This window comes from Saccopteryx bilineata, chromosome 3 (genome assembly GCF_036850765.1).
Source record: "Saccopteryx bilineata isolate mSacBil1 chromosome 3, mSacBil1_pri_phased_curated, whole genome shotgun sequence".
Taxonomy (NCBI): Eukaryota; Metazoa; Chordata; class Mammalia; order Chiroptera; family Emballonuridae; genus Saccopteryx; species Saccopteryx bilineata.
The window spans coordinates 90339243-90365940 of record NC_089492.1 but is presented as its reverse complement, the minus strand read 5'-3'; the positions used below and the strand labels follow the sequence as shown (position 1 = coordinate 90365940).

The 26698-nt window shown below is 36.7% G+C and overlaps 1 protein-coding gene and 1 non-coding gene across 11 annotated transcripts in view; one reads left to right on the top strand and one right to left on the bottom strand.

Moving 5' to 3' along the window:
• BIRC6 (baculoviral IAP repeat containing 6) overlaps window positions 1-26698 on the bottom strand; it is a 247818-nt gene that overhangs the window by 16268 nt on the left and 204852 nt on the right. For 9 of the 10 annotated variants that reach the window (XM_066266863.1, XM_066266865.1, XM_066266866.1 and 6 more), the window contains exons 66-69: window positions 24649-24859; window positions 4020-4165; window positions 3355-3465; window positions 1224-1441 (exon numbers count right to left, since the gene is read on the bottom strand). In XM_066266863.1, the coding sequence (XP_066122960.1) occupies window positions 1224-1441; window positions 3355-3465; window positions 4020-4165; window positions 24649-24859 (686 nt within the window). Of the gene's footprint in view, window positions 1-1223; window positions 1442-3354; window positions 3466-4019; window positions 4166-6825; window positions 6999-24648; window positions 24860-26698 lie in introns of those variants that run through there. The other variant, XR_010730270.1, reaches the window with a different exon arrangement.
• On the top strand, window positions 8239-8345 carry LOC136332643 (U6 spliceosomal RNA). Its single transcript, XR_010730809.1, has one exon. It is a non-coding gene; the product is annotated as a U6 spliceosomal RNA (small nuclear RNA).

Sequence of the window (26698 nt, the reverse complement as noted above, 5' to 3'; positions counted from 1 at the left end):
TGGCATTTTTAACAATATGAGATTCAAGGTACATTCATTATCATATATCAAAGGCATGAGGTTAACTTCCTGCTTTAAATCTTCAGATAAGTTAATGTTTTAAAAAACAACTTACTTTTAATATTTTTCTCTGGGATAAGACAAGTAGTCGGCAATAGGAATAAAAGCTGTCACATGACAGCTTATGACAATAAGGTTTTGAGAGACAGTAGGTATTTCCCTTAGGATTTTTAGTCGTACAAAAAAATAGCAGAAAGCCCAGCAGTGAGTGTAAGAATTATTTAACAAATTTCATTTGAGCCCTCGACAGATACTGAGCAAGGCGCAGGCAGCAAAGCCCCTGGCTCTGCACACCCATGAGTGGAGGCAGCGGCACTAGAGTCCGTCTGCAGTGACCCTGATTTACGTGCTGGTGCTCCATTTTGGAATCTCTGTATTAAATACAGATTACTGCTTAGCAGAGATTAAGTAACAGTCTGAACTTATGTGACTCATTTAGTAATAATATAGTTTCCTAGGCAATCATCCTATAATCAGCTCTACTGTTCATAACAAGGAATAGGTAAGAGGGTGGCCAAATAGGTAAGGTCTCTAAGATGTCTACGAAAATAAATATCCAAAGGAACAAAGCAAAGGAACAAGCAATAAGAAACTTCCTCAAATCAATGGGTCAATAGTTTCAGCAATGTATCTATCTAAGGGAGACAGAATATTTAACCTATGAATTAAATCATAAATGTAAAGAAAGTCACCCCCAGGTGACAAATCTTTAAATCACCAGAGTTAAAACATAAAGGTGCTAGTTATTCATTACTATACTGCCATTACTGAGTTCACAGACCTTATGAATCTGTTAATACATAAATTTCCTAGAAAGAAAAAAAAACCCATTTTTTGAAATCTGGTAGTATAAAACATTAGAGAAGAATCTTGGATGACAAGGAAGAATCCTGTAACTTTCTTCCTACTGACCAGCATTGAATCCTTTGATACTATGCTCTAAAACTATGAGAGGCTGCATAGAGCTTCTGCTCAAGGAAGGTATTTTGGTGTTTTCTTCTAAATCTTAATTTAAACAGCAGTCTCATCCACATAGTCTGAATTAAATTTAGAAAGGGACTCCTTCTACTGATCTCCACAATGGTCAACAGAATGTTATTGAACTACTGCTTTGTATGACTATTTGAACAATTAGTCAGGAGTTATGGAGGAAGTTTTCCTACCTTCATGATGTCAAGACGCTCCTCGTCACAGCGCACAAACACACTAGAGGATGACGAAAGGGGCAGTGAGGTTGACAGTGTCACAGCTTCCTGAGCAAGGCGGCGGGCTCTGGCAGCACTGTTTGCGTCATTTGAGTTTTTCACCTGAGACATGTAGTGGTAATTTACTTTAAAACCTAGCTTCCCATCTTCATCTTCAGAAACCATCTCAAATGTATCTAAAAGGAGAGAAAATAAAAACAATGAAAAAAATCACAAATACATCAATAGCCCTTCTTCAACTCAAAATGGAGAGGACTGCAAAGTAGAAGGATAGCAAACTACAACATCTACTTCATGGATAAAATATGTAATAAACGCAGAAACAAAAAATGATTTTTAGTCTACAGTGTGGACACATTAGTAGATTATTCAAGTAACTAAATGACAAGGCAAAGTAGATAATTTATTACAAGTAGATAACAATTGGTATATAATATTTTGGGCAAATACTTCAGAATCTGAAATCCCAACAACTATTCTCATTAGATCTCATTTCTAAAAATAAATAAATAAATAAATTTGCCTGACTAGGTGGTGGCACAGTGGATAGAGCATCAATCGGAGACACTAAGGACCCAGGTTCAAAACCCTGAGGTTGCTAGCTTGAGAGCAAGCTCATTCAGCTTGAGGGTAGGGTCACTGGCATGAGCATAGGATCATAGACAAGATCCTATGATGCAGGTTTGAGCCCAAAGGTGGCTTGAAGCCCGAGGTCACTGGCTTGAGCCCCCAAGGTTGCTGGCTGAAGCAACGGGTCACTGACTTGGCTGCAGACCCCTGGTCAAGGCACATATGAGAAACCAATCATTGAACAACCAAGGGTGTCACAACTCTAAGCTGATGCTTCTCATCTCTCTCCATTCCTGTTTGTCTGTCCCAGTCTGTCTCTCTTTCCCTCTCCTTCATTCTCACTAAAAAAAATATATATATGTGTGTTTTTATACATTTTTAATGATTCAAAAATCAGAAATGATTTATTTTTAACTTATGCATGCTTTCCCAACAAAGTTACTGTCCATTGACTTGAGATTCAAAATCCCATTCATTGAATTCAGAAACGGATATTAAAGGTTTCAACACATATGTTTCGTTACCTAGTTGGGGCAACTCACAAACCTAATCTCAATCAGTCAGGCTTTCTGAATGGGAAAAGAGGACTTTTTGTGGGAAACAGGTTGTCACAAAGTGAAAAAGTAAATAGAAAAGTGAATCTAGGCCCTGGTCATTTGTCTCAGTGGTAGAGCATCAGCCCAGCATGTGGATCTCCCTGGTTAATTCCCAGTCAGAGCACATAGGAGAAGTGACTATTTTCTTCTCCACCCCTCCCCCTTCTCTCTCTCTCTCTCACTCTGCCCATCCCTCCTGCAGTCATGGCATACGTAAGTTAAAAACTGGCTCAGCCTGACCAGGCAATGGTGCAGTGGATAGAGCATCGAACTGGGACACAGAGGACTCAGGTTCGAGACCCCGAGGTCGTCAGCTTGAGCGTGGGCTCTTCTGGTTTGAGCAAAAGCTCACCAGCTTGAGCCCAAGGTTGCTGGCTTGAGCAAGGGGTTACTCGGTCTGCCGAAGGCCTGCGGTCAAGGCACATATGAGAAAGCAATCAATGAACACTAAGGTGTTGCAACGAAAAACTAATGATTGATGCTTCTCATCTTTCTCCATTCCTGTCTGTCTGTCCCTATCTATCCCTCTTTCTGACTCTCTCTTTGTAAAAAAAAAAAAAAAGTCACAGGTCTTGTCTTTCTCCAGGCCAGGATATATAGAAATGAAGAGGTAAAAAAAGAAAACAACTTTCTGCCTCTTTGTTAGACAGCTGGCTTTGCTTTTTCTAGGTTTCTACTGAATCATGATTTCCAAATACGTATAACTAGATATAAATATAGCTATGAATTCCAAAAAGATAAAAAGATGATAAAATTATGCATATGTGTGTGTATGCTCACACATATGTATATGGAAGGAGAATATGAATAATTCATAGTACCAGCAAGTTTCAAAATCTTTAATTTAGCAGAACATTTTTAATAGCACTATTAAAAAATGGGAAAGGAAATCTAAAGGAATAAAGACTAAAATATCAACTCACCAAACTGTAATTTCTTCATAACAGCCACATATTTTTCTTCAAGTGATTTCAATACAGATAAAGGTTTGGGTTTCATAACCACCTTCTTTGAGCATTCACCTAGTTTTTTTTCTGTTAATTTATAAGATTAAAACAAAAAACAATTAACTTCTAGAGTTCAAATTCTGAAACCCAAAATATTACCAGCTCTTTACAATTATCTTTACCATTTTAAGAATAAAAAATTTCTATTTCATAAACATAACTAGTAGGGCTAAAAAATCTCATCAACTTTAAAGCTTAAATTCTTCAAATGTTAATTAGGTTTCATCTATTTAGGCAAAAACAGCAAAAGCACAACAATAGATAATTCAGAATCTGTTGCTATTACATGAAATACTAATTTTAACTAAATTCTCGCACATAGTTTTGTGGTATCTTCTATCTAATACAATGACATTTTTCAATTTCATGACATTCATTGGGGAAACGTGATGCTCGCTCAACCTACTAAATTCAGTATTAGAAATCATACATAGTAAATACATATTTTCCAATTAGAGACTACTTCATAATTCACTTGAAAACCTGACAAAGAACCAAATTTTTAAGTAAATTAACTTGCTTGAGCAGCATTCACACAGAGGGAAGAGGAAGGCAGTTTTGAGGAACACAACTGGCTATACCCTGATTAGCTTGCCGCAGACTGGTAGTGGCGGCGTAAACAATCTCAGCCGTCTTCTGTATATCTGGTACCAAGAGAGTGAGTCCTTCTGGTTCTTGGTCGGATGCATCTGGTTTTACTCCTGTTTTAGCATTTTCCCTTTTAGATCTAAAAAAAATGTTTTAATGTGGAAAGAAATGAAGTAATATTAAGACTTCAGGATTGAAAAATAAATACCTCTGTAAATCAGTAATAGTGGTTAAAAATCAAAACAACAGCGTGCATTTCATTTGACATATACACGATATATATCAGAGGTAGTTTAAATTAGATTTATTGCTGCTTTTGAAGCTGTAAGATAAAGCCTAGCTAGCATAATAAAGTATTGGGTACGTTTTCCCTTCAAACATAAAAAATGAACAAGAGATAAACATTGTGGAAATGTCATAGTGTAAAAGAGACCCAGATACCTGATGTGTTCTTGGATCCACACCTTTAAAAACATACTTATAGTAATTGCAAATACCTAGAAATAGAGAAATCAGTTCTATATCTAAAAGCCACAGGTATTTATCCCGTCTTCTAAGATTTGGGAATCAAAGAACCTCATACACTTTTAAATTCCACTCTCTCTCTATTTTACACAGAGTATATTAAAATCGGGGGAGGGAGAATGTTCCAGAGTAAAGTGCAGGTTCATTATTACGTATCAACACATCTGTGCTTCTATATACCGAAACTTAATATAAACACTAAGGTACTAGGGCATAAACATTTAAATGATAATTCTCTGTTATTTTCTATTTCAGGTCTAAAATATACCCAACCTTATATAAAATTATGTATAATAGGATGTATTATGGCAAGGTTTCTTTAAATTTTCTGGATGAATGCAGTAGTATTTTACTATAAGATTCACTGAAAAAGTAAGTATCAATTCCCTTTTTTCTATTTTAATTCTCAGCACGTCCTTCACATAACAAACATAATTACACTACTGTTTAGATACTAAAAATCTACACCTTTGTTAATTCATTATTAATAATTAAAAACAGATGAAAATCATATATAAATAAACATGTTTAAAATACTTACACTACGGTATGATCTAAACTAAATATCACTTATTTTTCTAGTTGTATTCCTACCAACAAAAGGACTTGTCTATTATATTAAAACAATATTTCACAAAGTAGGCATGGAGCCTTAGAAAACTATAAAAGACTAACAGGTAGAAGACTCCTCAAAATAATTATGTTATCTATGCACAAATAAACTACTCTTTACCACAAAGACAAAAATCAGAAAATAAGGGGTAAATTAAGAAGATCCACTCGGTGGTAGCATGGATCGATGGATAAAGTAGTATGTTTGTGCTCTGAATTGGCTCCCATTGTGTCCTCAGATATTTTTTAACTATAAAGTATATACTACGTCACCTGGCAAGATGACTTAATTAAAAATGCATACAGCATCACTGGGTTATTGCCTTTTCTCCTAGGCTCCTTCTTCTTATCTTCCCTGAGGTATAAAAAGTCACAGAGAACACATGGCCCATTTTCCTTTGCCACTGAAGGACCACTTGTTAGAGGTCATATTGTATACCATTTTAGTCAGCAAGTGCTGTGTGCAGAGGTGTATATAAACATGTTCCCATATATATGTAAGGCAAATATAGAGATTGTTTTAAGACTGAAATATCAAACATTTTTTACTACTAGAATCAAATAAGACAGTGTATCTTTTATAGCTATGAAATAAAGTTGAGACTACAGTTTAGAATACAGTTTAATAGTGAGTCTGACAATTTTCTTAATAAAGATAGGATTCTGGTAGACAAGCTCAGAGTCTCAACTTCTTTATTAATAGCTATTCACAATCAGTATCAAAAACTGAGAGTCAAGACAAGTGCATAAGCTGCTTGAAAGTACTACCTTTGAACTTATAAGACTCTCTCCAATTATAAGTATTTCTCTTATCTTATATCAGGGCTTAAAAAATTCTTGAGTAATAGGGCTATTGAACCTTAACAGGAAAACAACAGTAAGCAGTTTGAGAAAACAGGAGCGTTATGGTTATAGCTTAAAAAGATGGTTTCCTAAAATCTATCATCAATCAGTTGATCTACTGTGCTCTCGAATAAAGATTTCACTTCAAGAAATGTATCTTGCCAAGCAGGGAAGGAAGATATGGGAGTGAAGCTTGTTTTTCCAGAATTAAAGTATTTTCACCTATAAGAAACAAGAACCTCTTACAGAGAGAGTGAATTGTCTCAATGCAATTTAGGGCAAGTTACCCTGGAAAACAAATAACTCTAAATTTCAAGTCCTGTTAATAAATACCTATTTTCTAATTCCAGTTTCTGAAAGATGATTAGTAGGAGAAATTCCTATTATTAAAATGTGAAAATCGTTAGGAATACATTATGATTTTTTCAGAGCAAAATAAAAAAGTGCAAAATCCAGAAAAGTTTAAAAAAATATTACTGTTTACACCAAATGAGTAAAAGAAATGATCATATACATCTCTTACTGAAGACAATGGTTCAATCATAAAGCTGACATATCTTAAGACCTTTACAATAGTTTCTAATGAGAAATTTTTATGTGGATAGTCTTTTTTTGGTAGAAACATACAGAGGAGAAAAAAAGGGATAATCTCAAAAAGGGGAGTGGTCCAAATATACGAAGAACACACACTATCTGCCTAATGATGACTACAACTAGTCATTGTCTGACATTAAACTATAGCCAGTAGTCTCTTTTCTATAAAAGTTGCAGGTTACTGTTAACCCATATGTAGGCCCAGCTCATGAAAAAAGGCCATACCTTAGCTCACATCCTGAAGTCTGTGTGAAAAGCTATTTGAGTTCAAGGCACCTAGCTGGAAGTAGGTCTTTGAGACTGACAATGGATCCAACATGGTAAAAGCAATCAGCGACGGCCGCTACCATGGTATCCGCTGCTTTGTGCATACGTTGAATCTGGTTGTGATCACTGCCCTGAAGAAATACGAGGAATCAACTGAATTTTCTACTATTGCATAGAATTATCTGCAAACATTTTCCACTATGCTGTGAATTCCAACTAAACAGCTAACAAATTAAGCATATTTTGACTCTGTGACATGTAATCTGAACTAGGATGTGAGCAAAATGGGGAAATCTTTCTTGTGAAAACAAAATAGAAAAAAAAAGTAACTCAACATTCAGCTATATTCAACTGTCTCTGATAATACTATCACACACATTAAGTTGGATATTTATAAAATTAAATACAAAATATCAGAATTATGCTCTTTTATCATCTCTAAATTGAAATCAGCTTAATGTAGCTATTTTGTTGGTACACCATTAATTATAAAGGGCCACTTCACAATCCCTGCACTCCTAATTCTAAAGTCAAGCCTTTTACACAGTTGAAATAAACAATTTAAAAAGCAGCGCCATGTTGAAAAAGTAATCCAGAGACTACATACTGAAATGTTCAGATTCAGAACTATTAAGAATTAGCATCTCAGAGAAAGATTCTAAAACTATGCAAGAAAATTTCTGTATTTACTTATAAAACAATGTCATAACACACTACATAGTTCTAAAGCTCTTTGATTGGAATTACAGTTTAAAACAAATTAAGATTAAAAGTAAGCAGAAAGACTTTTTAAAAAAATATTACTATGGAGAATTATTTGCTTCTCATGTCTCCAGAAAACATGAAAATGATTACTGAAATGCACCAGTAGAATGGGGCAAAAATCTCTATAAGATAAGCATTTTCTGATTAGTTTGAAGTTTAGTTTTTAAGTCTAGATTCCATTTTATTTTCATTTAAACCTTTTCAAACAAAACTGCCAGTTTTAGTTTTTAATATGATTTAAATGAAAATTGAAAATAAAGTCTTCCTTGCCTTGGGAAGCATTAGTAAGCAGTATAAGAGAAGAAAATATTCAAAACAAAAGTATGAGAAGCCATTCAAAATAAAACCTTAATTTCTAGGTCAGATAAAAATATAGTATTTTTAGGTCAGATTAAACACCACAAGACATAATGAAGGTAGTGTGTGCAATGGCATTACCACAAATGACATGCTTCTCCCAAGGGGCAATCCAACTGAGGCAGACTTTAAATAAATGTTGGCACTGCTATCTCCACCAGCAAGTAAAAGGTTGAGGAATGACTGAACTTGGTCATCAAAAAGAAAAAACTTAAAAAATATATTGTCACAACAAATGTTTCTTGGCTAGTGCTCACTTTGGCAGCACATATACTAAAATTGGAACGATACAGAGAAGATTAGCATGGCCCCTGCGCAAGGATGACATGCAAATTCGTGAAGCGTTTCATATTTTAAAAAAACCCACAAAAACAAACAAACAAAAAAAATGTTTCTTGGCTAGAAAAATCATTTAGTAGGTTTTGGAAGGCAGAGGAAAAAGAGAAACTAGGAAATGCTTTTCCAACGGAAACAAAGTAGGAGGACTGGAACTGAAAGTCTTTTTCAACTGATTGAAACCCTAAATAACTAGCTTAAGAGACTTAAAATAGAGTCTGATAGAAAATACACCTTTGAAAAAGTCGTATTAGGTTAACTAATCTTATTGCTTAGTTAAAAAGGAATAGGATATTTCTACAGAAGAATTCTGTTACTTTAAAATATGATCAACTTTTTTGAACCAAGAAGACGCTTCAAGATAGCTAGCAGTGGTCAGCAAACTCACTAGTCAATAGAGCCAAATATCAACAGTACAGGGATTGAAATTTCTTTTGAGAGCCAAATTTTTTAAACTATATAGGTAGGTACATTCCTTATCGAGGTAGTGCCCGCACGTGGTATTTTGTGGAAGAGCCACATTCAAGGAGGCAAAGAACTGCATGTGGCTCTTATACCAAATAAGACTATTTAATTGACAGGAAGTCCCTCTTTCAAATTTTTGGTGAAACTGTCAAATACTAAGTATGATTACTTGCCTACTTGAGTCCATCCAAAAAAGTCTGCATAGAAGATCCAAGACAAAATTGCCTTTGTTCCTGCTCCTAGGAAGCTATGAAGTGTCACATCAAACTGCTCTGCCTGTAGTTTGACTTTATTCTGAGATAACACAGGCTAGAATGGCCAGCAGGAGATGAATTTCACCAGGAATGGTACGTAAAAGCTAAGGGGGCATCTCCATGGTGTGATTACTTTGTGGACAACAGATGAATCTCCACACCGGACAAATGTACTTCAATTCAAATGGAAACAACATATGTTACCCATGTCACATATCCCTTTATTAATGGAGATAATGGAGATAACTGAAGCTTTCAAGTTGTTTCTTTTTTAAGAGTTCTTGGTCATAAATAAAGGAGTATTTTTTATTATTATTTACTGTTGCTATATAAACTCTTAAATTTCTTCTTGACAAGGGAGTTAAAGACATTAGAAAGATAAGGTATATTAAGATAACAATAAAATTCAGGAGACAGAAAACAATAAGGTGTGTAGGGAGGTGGGGTGAGGCTTCTAGCAACATAAAGAAAACTGTCACCAACACATTCCTCTAATCTATGCAAGCACATACCAAATCAGCTTGAAAGTAGAAGAAACACATACATCAATAACTAAGAAATTTTCAGATGAATGGTTTCATTGATTCTTTTGAGCAAGAAAAACATCAAATAGGAAAAGCTGACTTACTACTCATTTAAGTGATTAAATCACTACCTGCTCATGTACTAGACAGACCACAGAACATATTGAGATTTTAGGTGTACTGTAGTAATCCAGTAATTATTATTTAGGCACAACTCAAAGGTTATGGACACCTAATGAAACATGCTGCTTTTGCCTTTTTTTTTTTTTTTTTTTTTGAAACATGCTGCTTTTTAATATCATAGTGTTAACTCAAAAATTCTTCAGGGGAGTAAAAAAGACGAGTAAACAGAAATATCAGAAAAACTCTGTAGAATGTGCATTTTGTATATACTTTTATAATTATAAAAAAATTTTAATGGAAAATAACTTTACTTCTTTGTCAACATAAAATCTGTATCTATATCTATACCTAATCTCTATCCAAAATATCCAAAATCAGTTCAGAAACAAGCCCACACCTTCTATTTCTAATTATTCATTGATGCACAAATCAAACTGTTCTTTGGAAATTAAGTTCAATTTAGTGGGTAAGATCTGAGTTCTTACTATAGCTTTGCCACTAATCATCAGAATCTGGAGCAGTCTACGGCCATACCACCCTGAACGCGCCCGATCTCGTCTGATCTCGGAAGCTAAGCAGGGTCGGGCCTGGTTAGTACTTGGATGGGAGAATCTGGAGCAATTCCCAATGTGTGTGGACCCTGACCCTGTTTCCTCACTTATAAAAAGAGAGATCTCAACTACCTGAACTCTTTCTACTCTACCACTACTGGTGTGAACTACTGAACTCTTAAAAGAGAGTCCTTTATAGCTGAAAAACCGTTGGATAATACAGGACAGGTTACTTATTCTGAGGTGCCCAAAAAGATTGTTATCAACTAAATCTTACTTAACATAAGTATGTTTCTTGAAACATAAAGCTCATATATAATGTAATTTGATAAGGAATACTAATTTTATATTAATATACTGAGGTAGAAGTACTCAGTCAATTTATAATTTTTTTAGTTTTTTTGTGTAATGATTACATTTAAATAATAAACTATATTTTGTCATTTGAGCAAAGTGTTTTCCAGGAACCAGCTAATAAGGTACAAGTCTAACTATGAAATAAGCATTAAACCTAAATGATCAATGAACTACTTGGGAAATAGGGCACAATGTATGTATATAAAACAGGAGTGGCTGGACTAAGGTTAAAATGGCTGGACTCTCCATTCAATAATGAGCATCACAGGCATTAGGAAACTGGGGAACCAAATCCCAGACTTATTACCTATTAATAGCTTTTAAACGTTAAACTATAACCAATTATTTTATTCTCTAATAGAAACAAATATTTTCTTGTCTACATACAGCAGAAAAAAACTGATAACATGTCTAAGAACTTTTTAAAAACTATATATCCAGCCCTGGCTGGTTGGCTCAGTGGTAGAGTGTCGGCCTGGCGTGCGGAAGTCCCAGGTTCGATTCCCGGCCAGGGCACACAGGAGAAGCGCCCATCTGCTTCTCCACCGCTCCCCCTCTCCTTCCTCTCTGTCTCTCTCTTCCCCTCCCGCAGCAGAGGCTCCATTGGAGCAAAAGATGGCCCGGGCGCTAGGGATGGCTCCTTGGCCTCTGCTCCAGGCGCTAGAGTGGCTCTGGTTGGGACAGAGCGACGCCCCAGATAGGCAGAGCATCGCCCCCTGGTGGGCATGCAGGGTGGATCCTGGTCGGGCACATGCGGGAGTCTGTCTGACTGCCTCCCCGATTCCAGCTTCAGAAAAATACAAAAAAACCCATATATCCTATACAAGTTATAGTTATAATATTACCTCCTTGTATTTTGTTACTATATGCTAGTATATTATATATTCATTAAAACTGTATGCTATTATATATTCATCCACAATTTAAAAGTTATTTATTCTCTAAAAACAGAGTCTAGAACATAATATACTAATCAAAATTATTTCAAACTGGCAGGACAAAAGAAATGCAATAAATACTTTTGTCTTTTATCTGCCTAAGTCATCAATCTGAGTTATAAAATTTTATTTTCACCAGATTTTGTGATATAAAATTAAGTGGTAGTGACCATAGACTTGTGTATCAATTAACATCTAATCACTGAGTATTTTTGGCTTGTGTGTAACACTGCTCACACCTTATATACCTCCTACTGTTGATATCATGCCTGCTCATTCTTGCATGTGCTCCCGCTCTTTCTATCTCTTTCTTTAGCCCAAGGCAACTGCTACTTCTTAAGCTTATAAGCCTAAGAATTAAAAGTATTAAACACACACACACCAAAAAAAAAACCCCCAAAAAAACCCAACACACACACACAAAAGTATTAAACACAAAAGTCACTAAATTCTGAAAAAAACAAAAATGCCAGAAATTAAGACTTTGGGGATAAAATAAAGGAGAAACTGGTAAATTTTTTCTGCGTTTGGCAAGAAAGAAAAGGGTTAATACTGCCACACAGAGAGCATCTGAAAAATGGAATATTTATGGTAATCAAAGTTTTCAAACACTGGCCAAGGGAGTGAATTCCACTGAGAGTACAAGCTCTTAGTGGGTGAATATTATTAAACTTTTTGTTTGTTGTAAGTGAATGCCTAGTATGAAAGTAGATAAGCTAAATAAAGAAGAAGAGTTTTTATTATTTTGGAATTCCTTTCATTTTTATATTGAAGTGATTACAATAATGGCTTTTGGCTAATTCTCTGAAATGAAGTAAACAAACCACTTATTATTGAGGCAAACAAAAGTTAAATAGAACCAATATTTATGGTTTAATCAACCATTTTACTCATTTTTGTTCTAATTGTTATAAAAAATTTCAACTGACAAAAAAAAAGGACACAATTTCCTGATGATAGCAATCTAAAATGCTCCAAATCATTTTAGGTTTTAAATGATAGATGACGATAGAAAATGGCCTAACTAGAATATTACATTATATTCTACCTTACACATAAGTAGGGTGTGCTTGCAAATTCCATAAGACTAATATACAAACTATGTATGGTGTCAGGTGGGTACTGGAAATGGGGGGTACCAACATGTCACATATCTTTTAAAGATTCTCCCCCAAATCCTGATACTTATCTGTCTCAGGCCAAAGTTGGAAAATATTAAATATAAAATTATTTTGAAGCAGTACAATTTTGCCTAGCCTTCTGTGCTTCCGTAGGATTATCTTTCATTTATATTAATTGAAATGCTAATTATCAGCCAACAGCAATATAAGTTTGTCTATGTTAACTGTTAGACTTAATTAACTCTATGCAGTTATTACTAATTGTGAACCTTGAACCTTGAAAGGATATACTATTGAGATGTGAGTGGAGCGCAGAGTGCACTCCTAGCAGCTGTGGCTGATGCAATGCTGTGAGAATACTCCAGCTCCCAGAACCTGCCTGGGCATACCCAGGAAGGGAGCTCGCCCACTATAAGGAAGTGACTCAGCGCCAACCATGCAGCTCCCTGATCTTTTCAGCCACTGGCTTTGAGGAACATGCTGTAACACCCTATAGGCTGAACCTGTGTATATAAGCTAGCTTACTTCCTGAATAAAGTGGATCTGTGTCACTGAACCTGGTCCCCGGATTCGGGTCTTTGAGTCTCCGTCGTCCTCACCCCCGGTGGGACTTGTCCACAAAGAGATGTGCTGAGGCCTGACCAGGCAGTGGTGCAGTGGATAGTGTTGAACTGGGATGCGGAGGACCCAGGTTCGAGACCCCGAGGTAGCCAGCTTGAGCGCGGGCACATCTGGTTTGAGCAAAGCTCACCAGCTTGGATCCAAGGTCGCTGGCTCGAGCAAGGGGTTACTTGGTCTGCTGAAGGTCCACGGTCAAGGCACATATGAGAAAGCAATCAGTGAACAACTAAGGTGTCGCAATGAAAAACTGATGATTGATGCTTCTCATCTCTCTCCGTTCCTGTCTGTCTGTCCCTATCTATCCCTCTCTCTGACTCTCTGTCTCTGTTAAAAAAAAAGAGAGAGATGTGCTGGGTAGTAAAAACTATAGAATCATGAAGAAAAGAATATTAAAATATTATCATCTTTAGGAAGTTCTTAATGCAATTTGTATTGTAAATATTTATCAACTGTCTAAGGTACTGTCAACTTCTAAAAATCATGAAATCACAGTAAATCACTCCTAGCTGCCACCTTGCTATGTCAACAGGTGAATTTACCAGATAAGCCAGCAAAGACAAACATAATAAACTAGAAGTATGTTTATTCCTTGAGTAATGCTCTGGCTTACACTAACTACCAACTCTACCACCGTACTGCTATTATCAGTCACCAAACTAACCCTTATCCATAAGAGATAATCATTTTTTCCCCCTTAAGTGAGAAATGGGGAGGCAGAGACAGACTACTCCATGCACCCTGACTGGGATCCACTTGGAAAGCCCCCTACCAGGTGATGTTCTGCTCATCCAGGGTTGTTGGTCTGTTGCTTGGCAAACAAGCTATTTTAGCGCCTGAGGCAAGGCCATTGAGACATCTTCAGCACTCAAGGCCAACTTGCTCCAACCGAGCCATGACTGCGGAGGGGAGGGGAGAGAAAACGAAGAGGAGGAGGGGTGGAAAAGCCATAGTCGTTTCTCCTGTGTGACCTGACTGGGAATCGAACTCAGGACGTCCACTCACTGGGCCAACGCTTTACCACTGAGCCAACTGGCCAGGGCTGAGATAATCATTTCATATGAAGGTATAATTATAATTGAGGGAAATTAGAAATGCCCTACAGTGCATTATTTCAAAAATTAAAATTCAGAAGCTACTTTTCAGATATATGTATATGCATTGATATATGCACGCATATATCAATATAACTATATTTCACATATTATATACATTAGCAAAAACTCAGCAGTAATAGCAGAACTAGTGGGCATAAAAAGTATTCCCATGGTGTTGTGCCACTATGCAAACTCAAGTTCTTCCTCTAAACAGTTATTCTTACTAAAGCCTTTGGATGTCTAGAAAGTTTGGTAATATGGTTACATTATTGATTCTACCTCAACTACTCCCCAGCAGTATCTAAAAGGGAGTATGGTGTGGAAGGCAACCCAACTAACATCTCTTGTGTACTCCTTCACTCAAGAATTACTTGAGTTACCCTTTATTAAACACAAGAGTCCCACTGAAAGGTTAAAGGATCATTTTCTTCTTTATATAAATCAGGGGTCGCCTGACCTGTGGTGGCGCAGTGGATAAAGCGTCAACCTGGAATGCTGAGGTCACCGGTTCAAAACCCTGGGATTACCTGGTCAAGGCACATAGGGGAGTTGATGCTTCCTGCTCCTCCCCTCTTCTCTCTCTCTCTTTCCTCCTCCTCTCCTCTCTAAAATGAATAAATAAAGTCTTAAAAAAAAGAAAAAAAATCAGGGGTTCCCAAACTTTTTACACAGGGGGCCAGTTCACTGTTCCTCAGACCATTGGAGGGCCGGACTTTAAAAAAAACTATGAACAAATCCCTATGCACACTGCACATATCTTATTTTGAAGTAAAAAAATTGAATTTAAATCAACAAACTGACCAGTATTTCAATGGGAACTATGCTCCTCTCACTGACCACCAATGAAAGAGGGTCCTCTTCCGGAAGTGTGGCAGGGCCGGATAAATGGCCTCAGGGGGCCACAGTTTGGGGACCCCTGATATAAATAATAATAACCCACTTTTAGGAAAGTATTCTGAAGTAAGAGGTCCATCTTAAAGAAAAAGGGCAAAATCCTGAAACAGCAGGACAAATCTAGTTAGAAGGTGCTTGAGCTGGACAGAGGGGCAAAAGAGGGACTGGGGACCTTAGTGAGCAGGGAAGTGGCAAACAAAAAGGAAGAGAAACATGTTAAGTTAAAACACAGCTCTTTTTTTACAAAACTTTTAGGGTAATGATGAGACCTATAATACCACTCTATATTGTAGCAACATGTAAACACAAAACTAGGCTAGTTTGGCTGTCTCCTAACTAGCTTCTCCCAATGAAGTACATACTCAAGAGGAGGAAAGAGTATGATAGTTAATAGATGTCTTCTCATTTCACCTTTTTCTATTTTGTTTGTATTTGTAAAACACATCTACTGTTAGAGGACTTGAAGTATATTCTATTAAACGGTGTTTCCCAAAGTGTAACAAGAATTTCAGTGGTAATTCAATAGCTATTAGATAAATGAATTGAATAGTGAGAAAGCTAGTCCCTTTCCAATTAAAAGAAAGGTCTCACTATGCCTTTGGCAATTCTTGAGCATTTGCTAAATCTTTTTTTTTTTTTTAGATTTTTACTTATTCATTTTTAGAGAGAGGGGAGAGAGAGAGAAGGGGGGAGGAGCAAGAAGCATCAACTCCCATATGTTCCTTGACTGGGCAAGCCCCGGGTTCTGAACTGGTGACCTCAGCGTTCCAGGTCGACACTTTATCCACTGCGCCACCACAGGTCAGGCTAAATCATCCTTTTAAAAACAGAAAACAGGGCCCTGGTCGGTTGGCTCAGTGGTAGAGCGTCGGTCTGGCATGCAGGAGTCCCGGGTTCGATCCCTGGCCAGGGCACACAGGAGAAGCGCCCATCTGCTTCTCCACCCCTCCCCCTCTCCTTCCTCTCTCTCTCTTCCCCTCCCACAGCCAAGGCTCCATTGGAGCAAAGTTGGCCTGGGTGCTGAGGATGGCTCTGTGGCCTCTGCCTCAGGTGCTAGAGTGGCTCTGGTTGCAACAGAGAAACGCCCCAGATGGGCAGAGCATCACCCCCTGGTGGGTGTGCCGGGTGGATCCCAGTCAGGCACATGCAGGAGTCTGTCTGACTGCCTCCCTGTTTCTGGCTTCGGAAAAATACAAAAAATAAAAATAAAATAAAAACAGAAAACAGGTAGAATCAGAGACTATGTTTATTACAGTTAATTTACTTTTATATCTATTTATGGCAAATGATACTGGTTCTTCTGATATGGCAGTAGTAGTCTGAAGTTCTTCCTTTAAATAAGTTTTTTATTTTTAAAAGTCAGTTGAACTAAAAAAGATTCTACAATAACATAGGAGGTGTAAGCTGAAAGTCCTTCCTCGTAAATGCTGAGGTTCTCACTCTGACAAGGAATTTCTACCCAGAAAAATTTCCTTACATTTTCAATCATGAAACCTGTTTGGCTTATTTAATCAGATTTATGAAATCCCATTATTACATGAGCACTCTTTTTAGATTTAGATGAACTCTAAATTAAAATAGATGAAAGTTTCCAGAAAAATTTTTATCTAAAACCTACTTTTCACATCTAAACTTTAGCTGGACAACAGCTTTATGAGAACAGTAGAGGAATATCTGAACATGTGTGTAGTCTCACCCTGTCAACCCTGAACTTGAGGATAAAGTCCCTGCTAATAAGTCTGAGCCTCTGGTAAGCCAACATGATGATCAGTTTTTCTACCATGTTTTTATATGATAGTAAAATGACCTAGTAGGATCAGTTTTGGAAAATTTGTGCCTGGGATTACAGATGTCAGATTCTTAGGTAAACAAAGGAAAGTGTGCTCCAAGACCCATTTACATGACAGCATTTGCACTCTGTTGGAGATTGCTAGAGATAAACCAGCAGTTGCCAGAATTAACACATAGGCAGAAAAAGGCAGTTAATAAGTGGTTTAAAGCCTAAGTTACATGTTTGCTTTTTTAAGTCAAACACCTGAAACATAGAATTTATTTCTACCTAGGAACTAACTTTCTATTTAAGTTCATAATATAAGAGCAAGAGCGATAAATGACCTCAAATCCTCAGTCTACAGAAATGGCAGGATGGGGAAAGGACATAGAGCTCTAGTGCCGAGGTGGAAAGGGTGAAATTCTCTTCATGGCAGTTTAGCCTTGTTCAAACTCCCATCCCCAACCACTCAGCTACACTTCAAGACAATCTTTTTATAAGGCAAATCTGATCAATCTCTGCTGGTAACACTGAAGAGGAAGTTATCTGCAATGCACCCTAGTTCAGGCATGACCAACATACGACCTGTGTAATGAATTTATGTGGCCCATGATAAAATTTTTAATATTCTCCGCTACTTTAAAATCTCAGCTACTCAGAAGCAGAAGCGTCTCTGATTATTGGAAATCGAGATATTCAAGAAGACAGTGATACACAGAAAAGAATTCTGTCGTGTGACTAATCTAGGGTTAACTTCCAATAATTGGTTGAATGGATTCGCGATACTTCATTTTTAAAAAAATTTCCATTATAAAGATTTACAACTTTTGTACTCGTCTGTACTCAATATGAATTGTTTGGTGTTTAGCACGATGTGAAACCCACATTCCTTTAGGCGGAGTTTGCCAGTACGCACCCAAGGTTAAATAATTCGTTATTTTTGTGGTCAAGTGTGCTGAAGCAAGTGGCTCTGTAGCATAGACAATAGCTGCAGTTGATAACTGAAAACGTGTCCAGGCTATTTGTAAAACAAAATAATTGTTTTATTTGTGATATAACCCCTTCAAGCTCATTCTATTAATTAAATATTGTTTTTATTGACTGCGATACAGTTTGGATATTTATACAGTATGTAATTATATTTTATTAAAATATTGTATAGTAAAATTTTTTTCACTCACATTTATTCATAAACAAATTACATAATAAAATTTTGTTTACTTAATTGAATCATTTTTGTATTTAACATTTTTTAATTTTAATATTTCCTCCGGCTTGTGAAAAAAGTTTTTTCTAGTCTGGCCTGGGGGCAAAAACTGTTGGCCACGCCTGCCCTAGTTTATCTTCTAGCCCCTCCTTTCCTCTACAGCTTCATCTCTTACCCCTGTCTCTCTCACACTATACCCAGGCACACCAAACTTGTTCAGGTTTCCCGGGATATGTGATGCTTTCTTTTACTATTAATATGATTCATGATTCTCACAGCCTAGTAATCCAGACCCCTGTTCCTCTTCATTTAGATAGATGTTTAGACCTCCAAATCTGGGTAGGTTCTCCAGTAATGTCTTTTACTTCTAATAAACCACAAAATGTTACCAAAACTGTCTCATTATTTCTACTTATCGGTCCCTAAGAAAAAGAACGCATTTTAAAAAAATGAATTCTTGCACTTTTCTGGGTGACACTGGTGAACATAATTATAGAAGTTACAGGTGCCCGCTTCTACAACACATAGGATGCAATTTTCTTGTTATGCTCAAATGGGCACTCAGTAAGTATCTGTTAAATAAACAATCAGTCAAGCTCTTGTGACCAGGCTAGACCTTACCTATCTAAACATAATCACAAATTTCTAACGTACAGATTCACTCAAAAGCAAGGTGCCTGCACTGCCTTTTCATCTTCCTAATGGCAGCTTCTGTTTCTTCTTACTGAAGGTCTCAGGCTTGGGCAGTCAGATCATCCTCCATTCTTTGGACTTAAGACAATGGCCTCAAGCTAGGATAACCTCAGTTAGCTTTTCCAACTAGCCAAAGTAAACGTCCTCTTCGTACTTGGGCAAAATATTTTAATTCTCTCCTCCATAAAATGAAAATAAAAACTGTGACTATAACATACACAGAAGAAATACTTTCAATGAAAATCATATGTAATAACCATAATCATCACCTAGAGACCTTCAGAGTACATAACAAATCTGTTTCCTTTAAAATGACCAAAGAATTAAATATATTAAAACTTTATTTGAAAATTAAAAGTTGTATGCCTTTTGTGTATGCTTGGTTTAAAAAAAAAGTAATGAACCTGACCAGGCGGTGGCACGCAGTGGATACAGCGTCAGACTAGGATGCGGAGGAACCAGGTTTGAGACCCCAAGGTTGCTGGCTTGAGCGCTCATCTGGCTTGAGCAAAAAGCTCACCAGCTTGGACCCAAGGTCGCTGGCTCGAGCAAGGGGTTACTCGGTCTGCTGAAGGCCTGCGGTCAAGGCACATATGAGAAAGCAATCAGTGAACAACTAAGTTGTCGCAACGAAAAAGTGATGATTGATGCTTCTCATCTCTCTCCGTTCTTGTTTGTCTGTCCCTGTCTATATCTCTCTCTGACTCTCTGTCCCTATAAAAAAAATAATAATAATGAATGAGAAGTTTAAAAAGGAAACAACATAAGACATTAAGGTGTATAAACATAACTAGTAAACTTGTACTGCTCTGTCTTACTTAAAAATTTTTAAATAAAATGAAATTTTTTTAAAAAAATTCAGCCCTGGCCTGGCTCCTCAATGGATAAAGATAAAGCATCATCCTAGAGCACCAGGGTTGTGGGTTTGATCCCCAGTCAGGGCCCATATGAGAAGCAACCAATGAACGCACAACTAAATGGAACAACTAAGTAGAACAATTAATGCTTCTCTCTCATCGATGGAAAAAAAAATTTTTTTAATCCTTATACTAAATAGATGTATTTTATTCACCCTTACAGTTCTTACTAAGAGTGCAAAGACAAAAATGTAAAGCTGTTCTAAGCTGTGGTACACCTACACAATTTTTTAAACCATAACTACTAACCCCAATAAAGCACTAAAGCATATCCTATAAGGCAGTGGTCCCCAATCTTTTTTAGGCCACGGACCAGTTTAATGTCAGAAAATATTTTCACGGACCGGCCTTTAGGGTGGGACGGATAAATGTATCATGTGACCGAGACAAGTGTCAAGAGTGAGTCTTAGACAGATGTAACAGAGGGAATCTGGTCATTTTTAAAAAATAAAACATTGTTCAGACTTAAATATAAATAAAACAGAAATAATGTAAGTTATTTATTCTTTCTCTGTGGACCAGTACCAAATGGCCCACGAACGGTACTGGTCCGCGGCCCGGGGGTTGAGGACCACTGCTATAAGGAATATATAAATAGGACACAATGCCTTGACCAATCTCTAATCAGAGTATGCTGGGGTTTTTAAGAACTACAGTTGGAAATGGGGCCAGTGGATGGGGGGAGGAGAAAGCTTTGTACTTTGAATTAGTGTTAAAATTGAACTTAAGCCAGTTTCTGTGGGTATAAACTCTGTAGGGCATTGGACTATACTGTTCATTTTATTTCAGTTCTATTATAATAAAAATATGAAAAAAAAGTATTTTAAATCTTAACAGGATGGGAGAGAACAAATTTTACCCTTTCTCTGTGAGGTGAAAAATGCATTCTCAATGTGCCAAACCTTAAAAGGAAAGAAGAAATGTTGTATCATGTATGCCTTTGCTGGTTTCTTTTCCTAACAGAGGCTGTATAATTTAAGAGATACCATGAAGGATCTTGACAAAGAGGCATATTCTAATACAAAATCACTAGTTGTGACTTTCTTATCATCCGTAAAATAAAGCTATTATTAGAAGTAGTTACTGCCCAGGATCACTGCAAAGATAAAATAACAAATGAGCTCTGTGAACAGTCATTATGATCTTTACATTATGATCTTTATAAAATTAAAAGTTTGAAGCGTCATTTCTTTCTTGTTGAAGTAAGAAGAAAAGAATGTAAAGAGCAATTTTTTTCTAGGTAACCAAGTAGAAAAATAAAGAGATCTAGTTAAATAAAATTCAGTTATCCTCTATTTGTAATTAAATTTTTACAGTAATTAATATTTATATAAAAGTCAAGTTTAATTTTTAAAAAGCATGCCATTATGTACATTAAATATATTATAATGTAACATACATTAATTATGTAACAAAAAGTACGTTAAAGAAAAGCAACAAAACAGGCACTCTAGATCCGAAAATTCTATTCATCGCAACACATTTTCTGTGATTACCTTAGAATTTAGTACATTAGAACTAGATTTTTATAGCATCAAATAGAAATTATGGCATAAGGAAATTCACAGTATAAAGAATAGTTATTATTTTAATGGTCTTACTTTGACATTTGTAACCTTGCAAATTTGTGATATTTTTAATCAAAGAGAGAATTATAACAGTCCAAATCTTTATATAATTTTTCATCTAAGAAATAAATTACTCCTGGGGGAAAACACACAAGGTATCATAAATTTTCAATTTTTAGTTATAATCTACTATAATACATCTCAAACACGGCAAAATTTCCTCTTAAAACACATAAGGGCAATTTCAAAGCTCTATATATTTTATATGAATTGCTTTGTTAAACAAGAGTAAGGAATACATATGGCCAGGGCAGTAAATGAATGCTCAGTTAGACATTCCTAAATGTGATAATAACTATTAGAAAATCATGTCTGCCTGACCAGGCGGTGGCGCAGTGGATAGAGCGTTGGACTGGGATGCAGAAGGACCCAGGTTTGAGGCACTGAGGTCGCCAGTTTGAGCGCGGGCGGATCTGGTTTGAGTAAAGCTCACCAGCTTGGACCCAACGTCGCTGGCTCGAGCAAGGGTTACTCGGTCTGCTGAAGGCCCACGGTCAAGGCACATATGAGAAAGTAATCAATGAACAACTAAGGTGTCGCAACGAAAAACTAATGATTGATGCTTCTCATCTCTCTCTGTTCCTGTCTTTCTGTCCCTGTCTATCCCTCTCTCTCTCTCTAAAAAAAAAAAAAGAAAAGAAAACCACACTTTTAATAATTATGCTGGCTGCCTAGGTTACCAGTTAGAAATATTTTTGCCACAATGGATGATGGAATTAAACATATTATCCTCTTCTCTACAAAAGAAATAATTCTCATCTGATCAAAGAAAATATACCTTTATATTTTCCTTCCCAGGAAATAGTATAAACTTACAGCTTTTCATATCTCTACCAATTGGTTCTTTTTTAATCTCTTCTCTACCTTATGATTTCTTATGCCTGGCAGTGAGCCCCTAATTTTTTTTTTTTTACAATGTTTTTTTAAAGATTTATTCATTTTACAGAGGGGGGGGAGAGAGAGAGAGAGAGAGAGAGAGAGAGTAGAGAGAGGGGGGAGAAGCAGGAAGTATCAACTCCCATATGTGCCTTGACCAGGCAAGCCCAGGGTTTTGAACCAGGGACCTCAGTGTTCCAGGTTGACGCTTTACCCACTGCACCACCATAGGACAGGCGAGCCTCTACTTTTTAAAGTGATAATGAGAGTAACATAAACTAACAGAGTCGGGATCATCTGAGAAGTTGATTTCTCCCTAAAAGTGAAGACTGACAAAAAGTATTCCTCCAGTGACCATTTCTCTGCCACTATTTGAAGTATATACCGTTATACTTAAATTTTAGGTTCTTTAAAAATAAGTGAGACAAAATAAGTAGAACAAATATACTACAATGATGGTAAAGAACATTAATTGACTCAGAAGACCACTGTAAAATAAGCTTCCACTGGCAATATAAATGTCTTAAAAATCGGAATTAGGCCATCTTTTTTTTTTAAAAGACTTTACTGATTTTTGGAGAGAGGGAGAAGAGGGGAGGAGGGAGATGGAGAGTGAGAAAGAGGGGAAAGAAGTAGGAAGCATTAACTTATAGCAGTTGCTTCCTGTATGTGCCTTGACCTGGCAAGCCCAGAGATTTGAACCAGAGACCTCAGCATTCCAGATCGACGCTTTATCCAGTGCACCACCACAGGTCAGGCTTTTTTGTTTTTTAAAATTTACGTGAGAGGAGGGTAGACAGAGAGACAGACTCCTGCATGCGCCCCAACCAAAATCCACCCAGCGACCCCTGCCAGGTGCTGATGCTCTACTCGTCTGAGGCCTTGCTAGCAATTGAGCTATTTATAGCACCTGAGGCAGAGGCTCCACAGAGCCACCTTCATCACCCAGGGTCAATGCACTAGAACAAATCAAGCCATAGCTGTGGAAGGAGAGAGAGAGAGAGAGAGAGAGAGAGAGAGAGAGAATGGGGAGAAGCATAAAGTCACTTCTCCTGTGTTCTCTGACTGGGAATTAAACCTGAGACATCCACGTGTCAAGCTGACACTCTAACACTAAGCCAATCCAGCCAGGGCCAGAATTAGGCCATTTTTAAATAAAACTAAGAACAACTGAATAGATTTTTCTAAGAGAAAAGGTTTACTAGGTTATTTTAAAAGAATGTATGATAATAGAACTCATCATCTGAAGCTAGTGTGGTATAAACTTAAAACTGATTCATTTAAAAATTCAATTTTCCATAAAAATAATACTTTACTGTAATTCCAAGAAATACTGAATCCTCTCACTTCTAAAAAAGTTTCTAGAGTGAATTATAACACATGTATTAAAATGAAATAGAAGTAATTCATAATCCAATAATTTTACTTCTGTGAATCTACTTACAGAGATTTCTACAATCCTCATTAAAATGCCTGAGGTTGTGAGAAATTAGAAATAAACCGTGTCCAATAATAGATTGTTGTGCAAAACACAGCATCTATAACTAGAAGTATTAAGAACAAGGTTAGTCCCTGGCCAGTTGGCTCAGCAGTAGAGCATCAGCCTGGCGTGTGGATGTCCTAGGTTCAATTCCCAGTCAGGGCACACAACAGAAGTGCCCATCTGCTTCTCCACCCTTACCCTTCTCCTTCCTCTCTCTCTCCCTCTTCCCCTCCCACAGCCAAAGCTCCACTGGAGCAAATGTTGGCCCCGGCACTGAGGATGGCTCCTCGGCCTCCACTTCAGGTGCTAAAATGGCTCCGGCCGCAATGGAGCAACGCCCTAGGTGGGCAGAGTATCGCCCCCTGGTGGGCATGCTGGGTGGTTCCCGGTCGGGTGCATGCGGGAATCTGTCTGACTGCCTTCCTACTTCTAACTTTGGGAAAATACAAAAAAAAAAAGAAAGAAAGAAAAGAAAAACAATGTCAGCAATTTGTATTTATTGATACTGAAAGGCATCTTTAACTTCAATATTGAGTAAAACAAGCATCTACCTATATAATAGGTATAATGTGCCAGTTTTTAAGAAAAACTCCATACCATAACATCACACAAAGAGATGTTAGATAAGCCAACGTAAGGAAATAACTCTGAGTACAGGATTGGGTGAATACTTTTCTTTCCAGTTTCATATATTATGTGGGTGTAATTGTGTTTAATTAGCATATATGTCATTTATAAAGCCCTCAAAGCTATATAAAAATAGACTGTTAGGGACAAGGGCAAGAGAAATGAATTAAGTATAGTACCTTAAACGATTGGTGTAGGTATCAACACAGGTCTTCATTTTGGCCAATAATGTACCAACAGAAGCTTGACACTCTGATTGTTCTTCTTCCTCTTCCCCATTCTCTGTAGAAAGGGGCAGCAACAGAGGCACCATGGATGTACAAGAAGCAATGGCTCGGAGCAATTCCAGCAGAGCGCGATAGAGTGGCACATGTCTCGCCATGTCGAGAACTGTAAGGAAAAGGGAAATACGGAAAATGAGAACACGTGCAATCTAACAGTAAGCCCACGGCAATATAGCTTCTAATTAAATCTTAGGTCAATTGGTTAGTTGGTAAATGAATTAACACAGGTTATATATAAAGCACAGATGTACAAAGTATAACAGGCACTTATAAGAAATAAGCATAGAGTTGGGGAAAGAGCAAGAATTAAGTAACTATCTAGCTAGAATACACATAAAAATGATTAAATAGCTCAGATAGTACATTATAGCATAAATAAATAAATGCATCTATTAGTATGAAGTAAAAATGTATTTTAAAAACTGAAATGAAGCCACTGTATCTCAGCTACAACAGTAAAAAATACATAAAGATAAAATGGGTAAAAACCAACTCAAATATTATTTATTTTTATGGCTGGAAAACCATGTAGGGATATTTAGAAGGAAAACATGAATTTCTGTACATTTTACATACATAAGTAACATCTCAAACTGACTATTCTGATAAATAGTAAAACATTCCTGGTAAGAGTATCGTCTCTTTGACCATTTCTCTTTTTCTGCACTCCATCTGGTATATGTATATCTAATCCTATTTCTGTATTGTTGACATTTCTTTATGTGCATTATGCTTTAGAAAAGGCATTGTTATCTTCATTGTGTGTATGAGAAACTAAGGTTTATATGCTGTATAGCAAGCAGCTAAGTAAAAGACAGCAAGACCAGCATTGACCGCTAGGAATAGCTAACTCTAAAGTTTTTTCATTAATATCATGATGCTTCCTGAGTTGTCAATATGGTGACCACATATGACTATTTGATTTTAATTAAAATGTAAAAAAACAAAATTAAAAGTTTTGTTACTTGATTTTCCTTGCCACATTTCAAGTAATCAACAGCCACGTGAGTCTGTACTGGACAGCACAAATGCAGGAAGTGTCCATCATAGCAAAAAGCCTCTCTTGGACAGTGCCATCTTCAAGAGCCAAATTCCTATAATTATGTTTATATAAACTAATCGTGAAAAATATGTGAGTATGGGCTCAAGAATAAGGGAGGACTAATTTAACCTTTTACGATAAGCACTTTTAAATAACATGTATGGGTAGTCAGCGAACAAAAGGAGTCAATGAACGTTAAAAACTCCTAATAAAAACCAGCCTGAGGATTTAAGGAAGGTATCTCTGAAGTGCTACAGATATTTTACCCTTAGAGACCAATACAAATCAAACCAACTGAAAACCCACCTAAATTTTAATGTAATCAGTTTTCCTACTCCCTTATAAAACTTATCCTCAAAATTACTGAACAGAGAGAGGGATGTATTCTATACCAGAGACACTTCCACATAGGATGTCCTTTACAAATTTGGAGATTCTAGATAAAATAAACTAACATTTGTTAATTAGCACCTAAGTGCCAAATGATGCTCAAAATTTTGGTGCTACATATGCTTCCCAGGAATGAAATGGCATATAGGACCTGACAGTATCTTGTTTCTTTATTCATACATATAAATAAATACATTAAATACAGGCAAATGTTCCAAGTTTTATTTGTACTCCTTAGCTAATTTTCAAAAAAACGGGAACTATTACAATACAGTTTAGAATTAAAAACAAAAATGCAACTCTACATAGCAGAAAAATCTTTAAAAATTTTCACCCATCCTGACAGATTCTTTACTAAAACACTGCAAAGAAATGGCATAGTACAAAATACCTCAAAAGTTTCAAATAAACTATCATCAATAAAACTATAGCCTGGCTGGTAGGCTCAGTGGTAGAGAGTCAGCCCAGTGTGTGGATATCCCGGGTTCTATTTCCAGACAGGGCACATAAAAA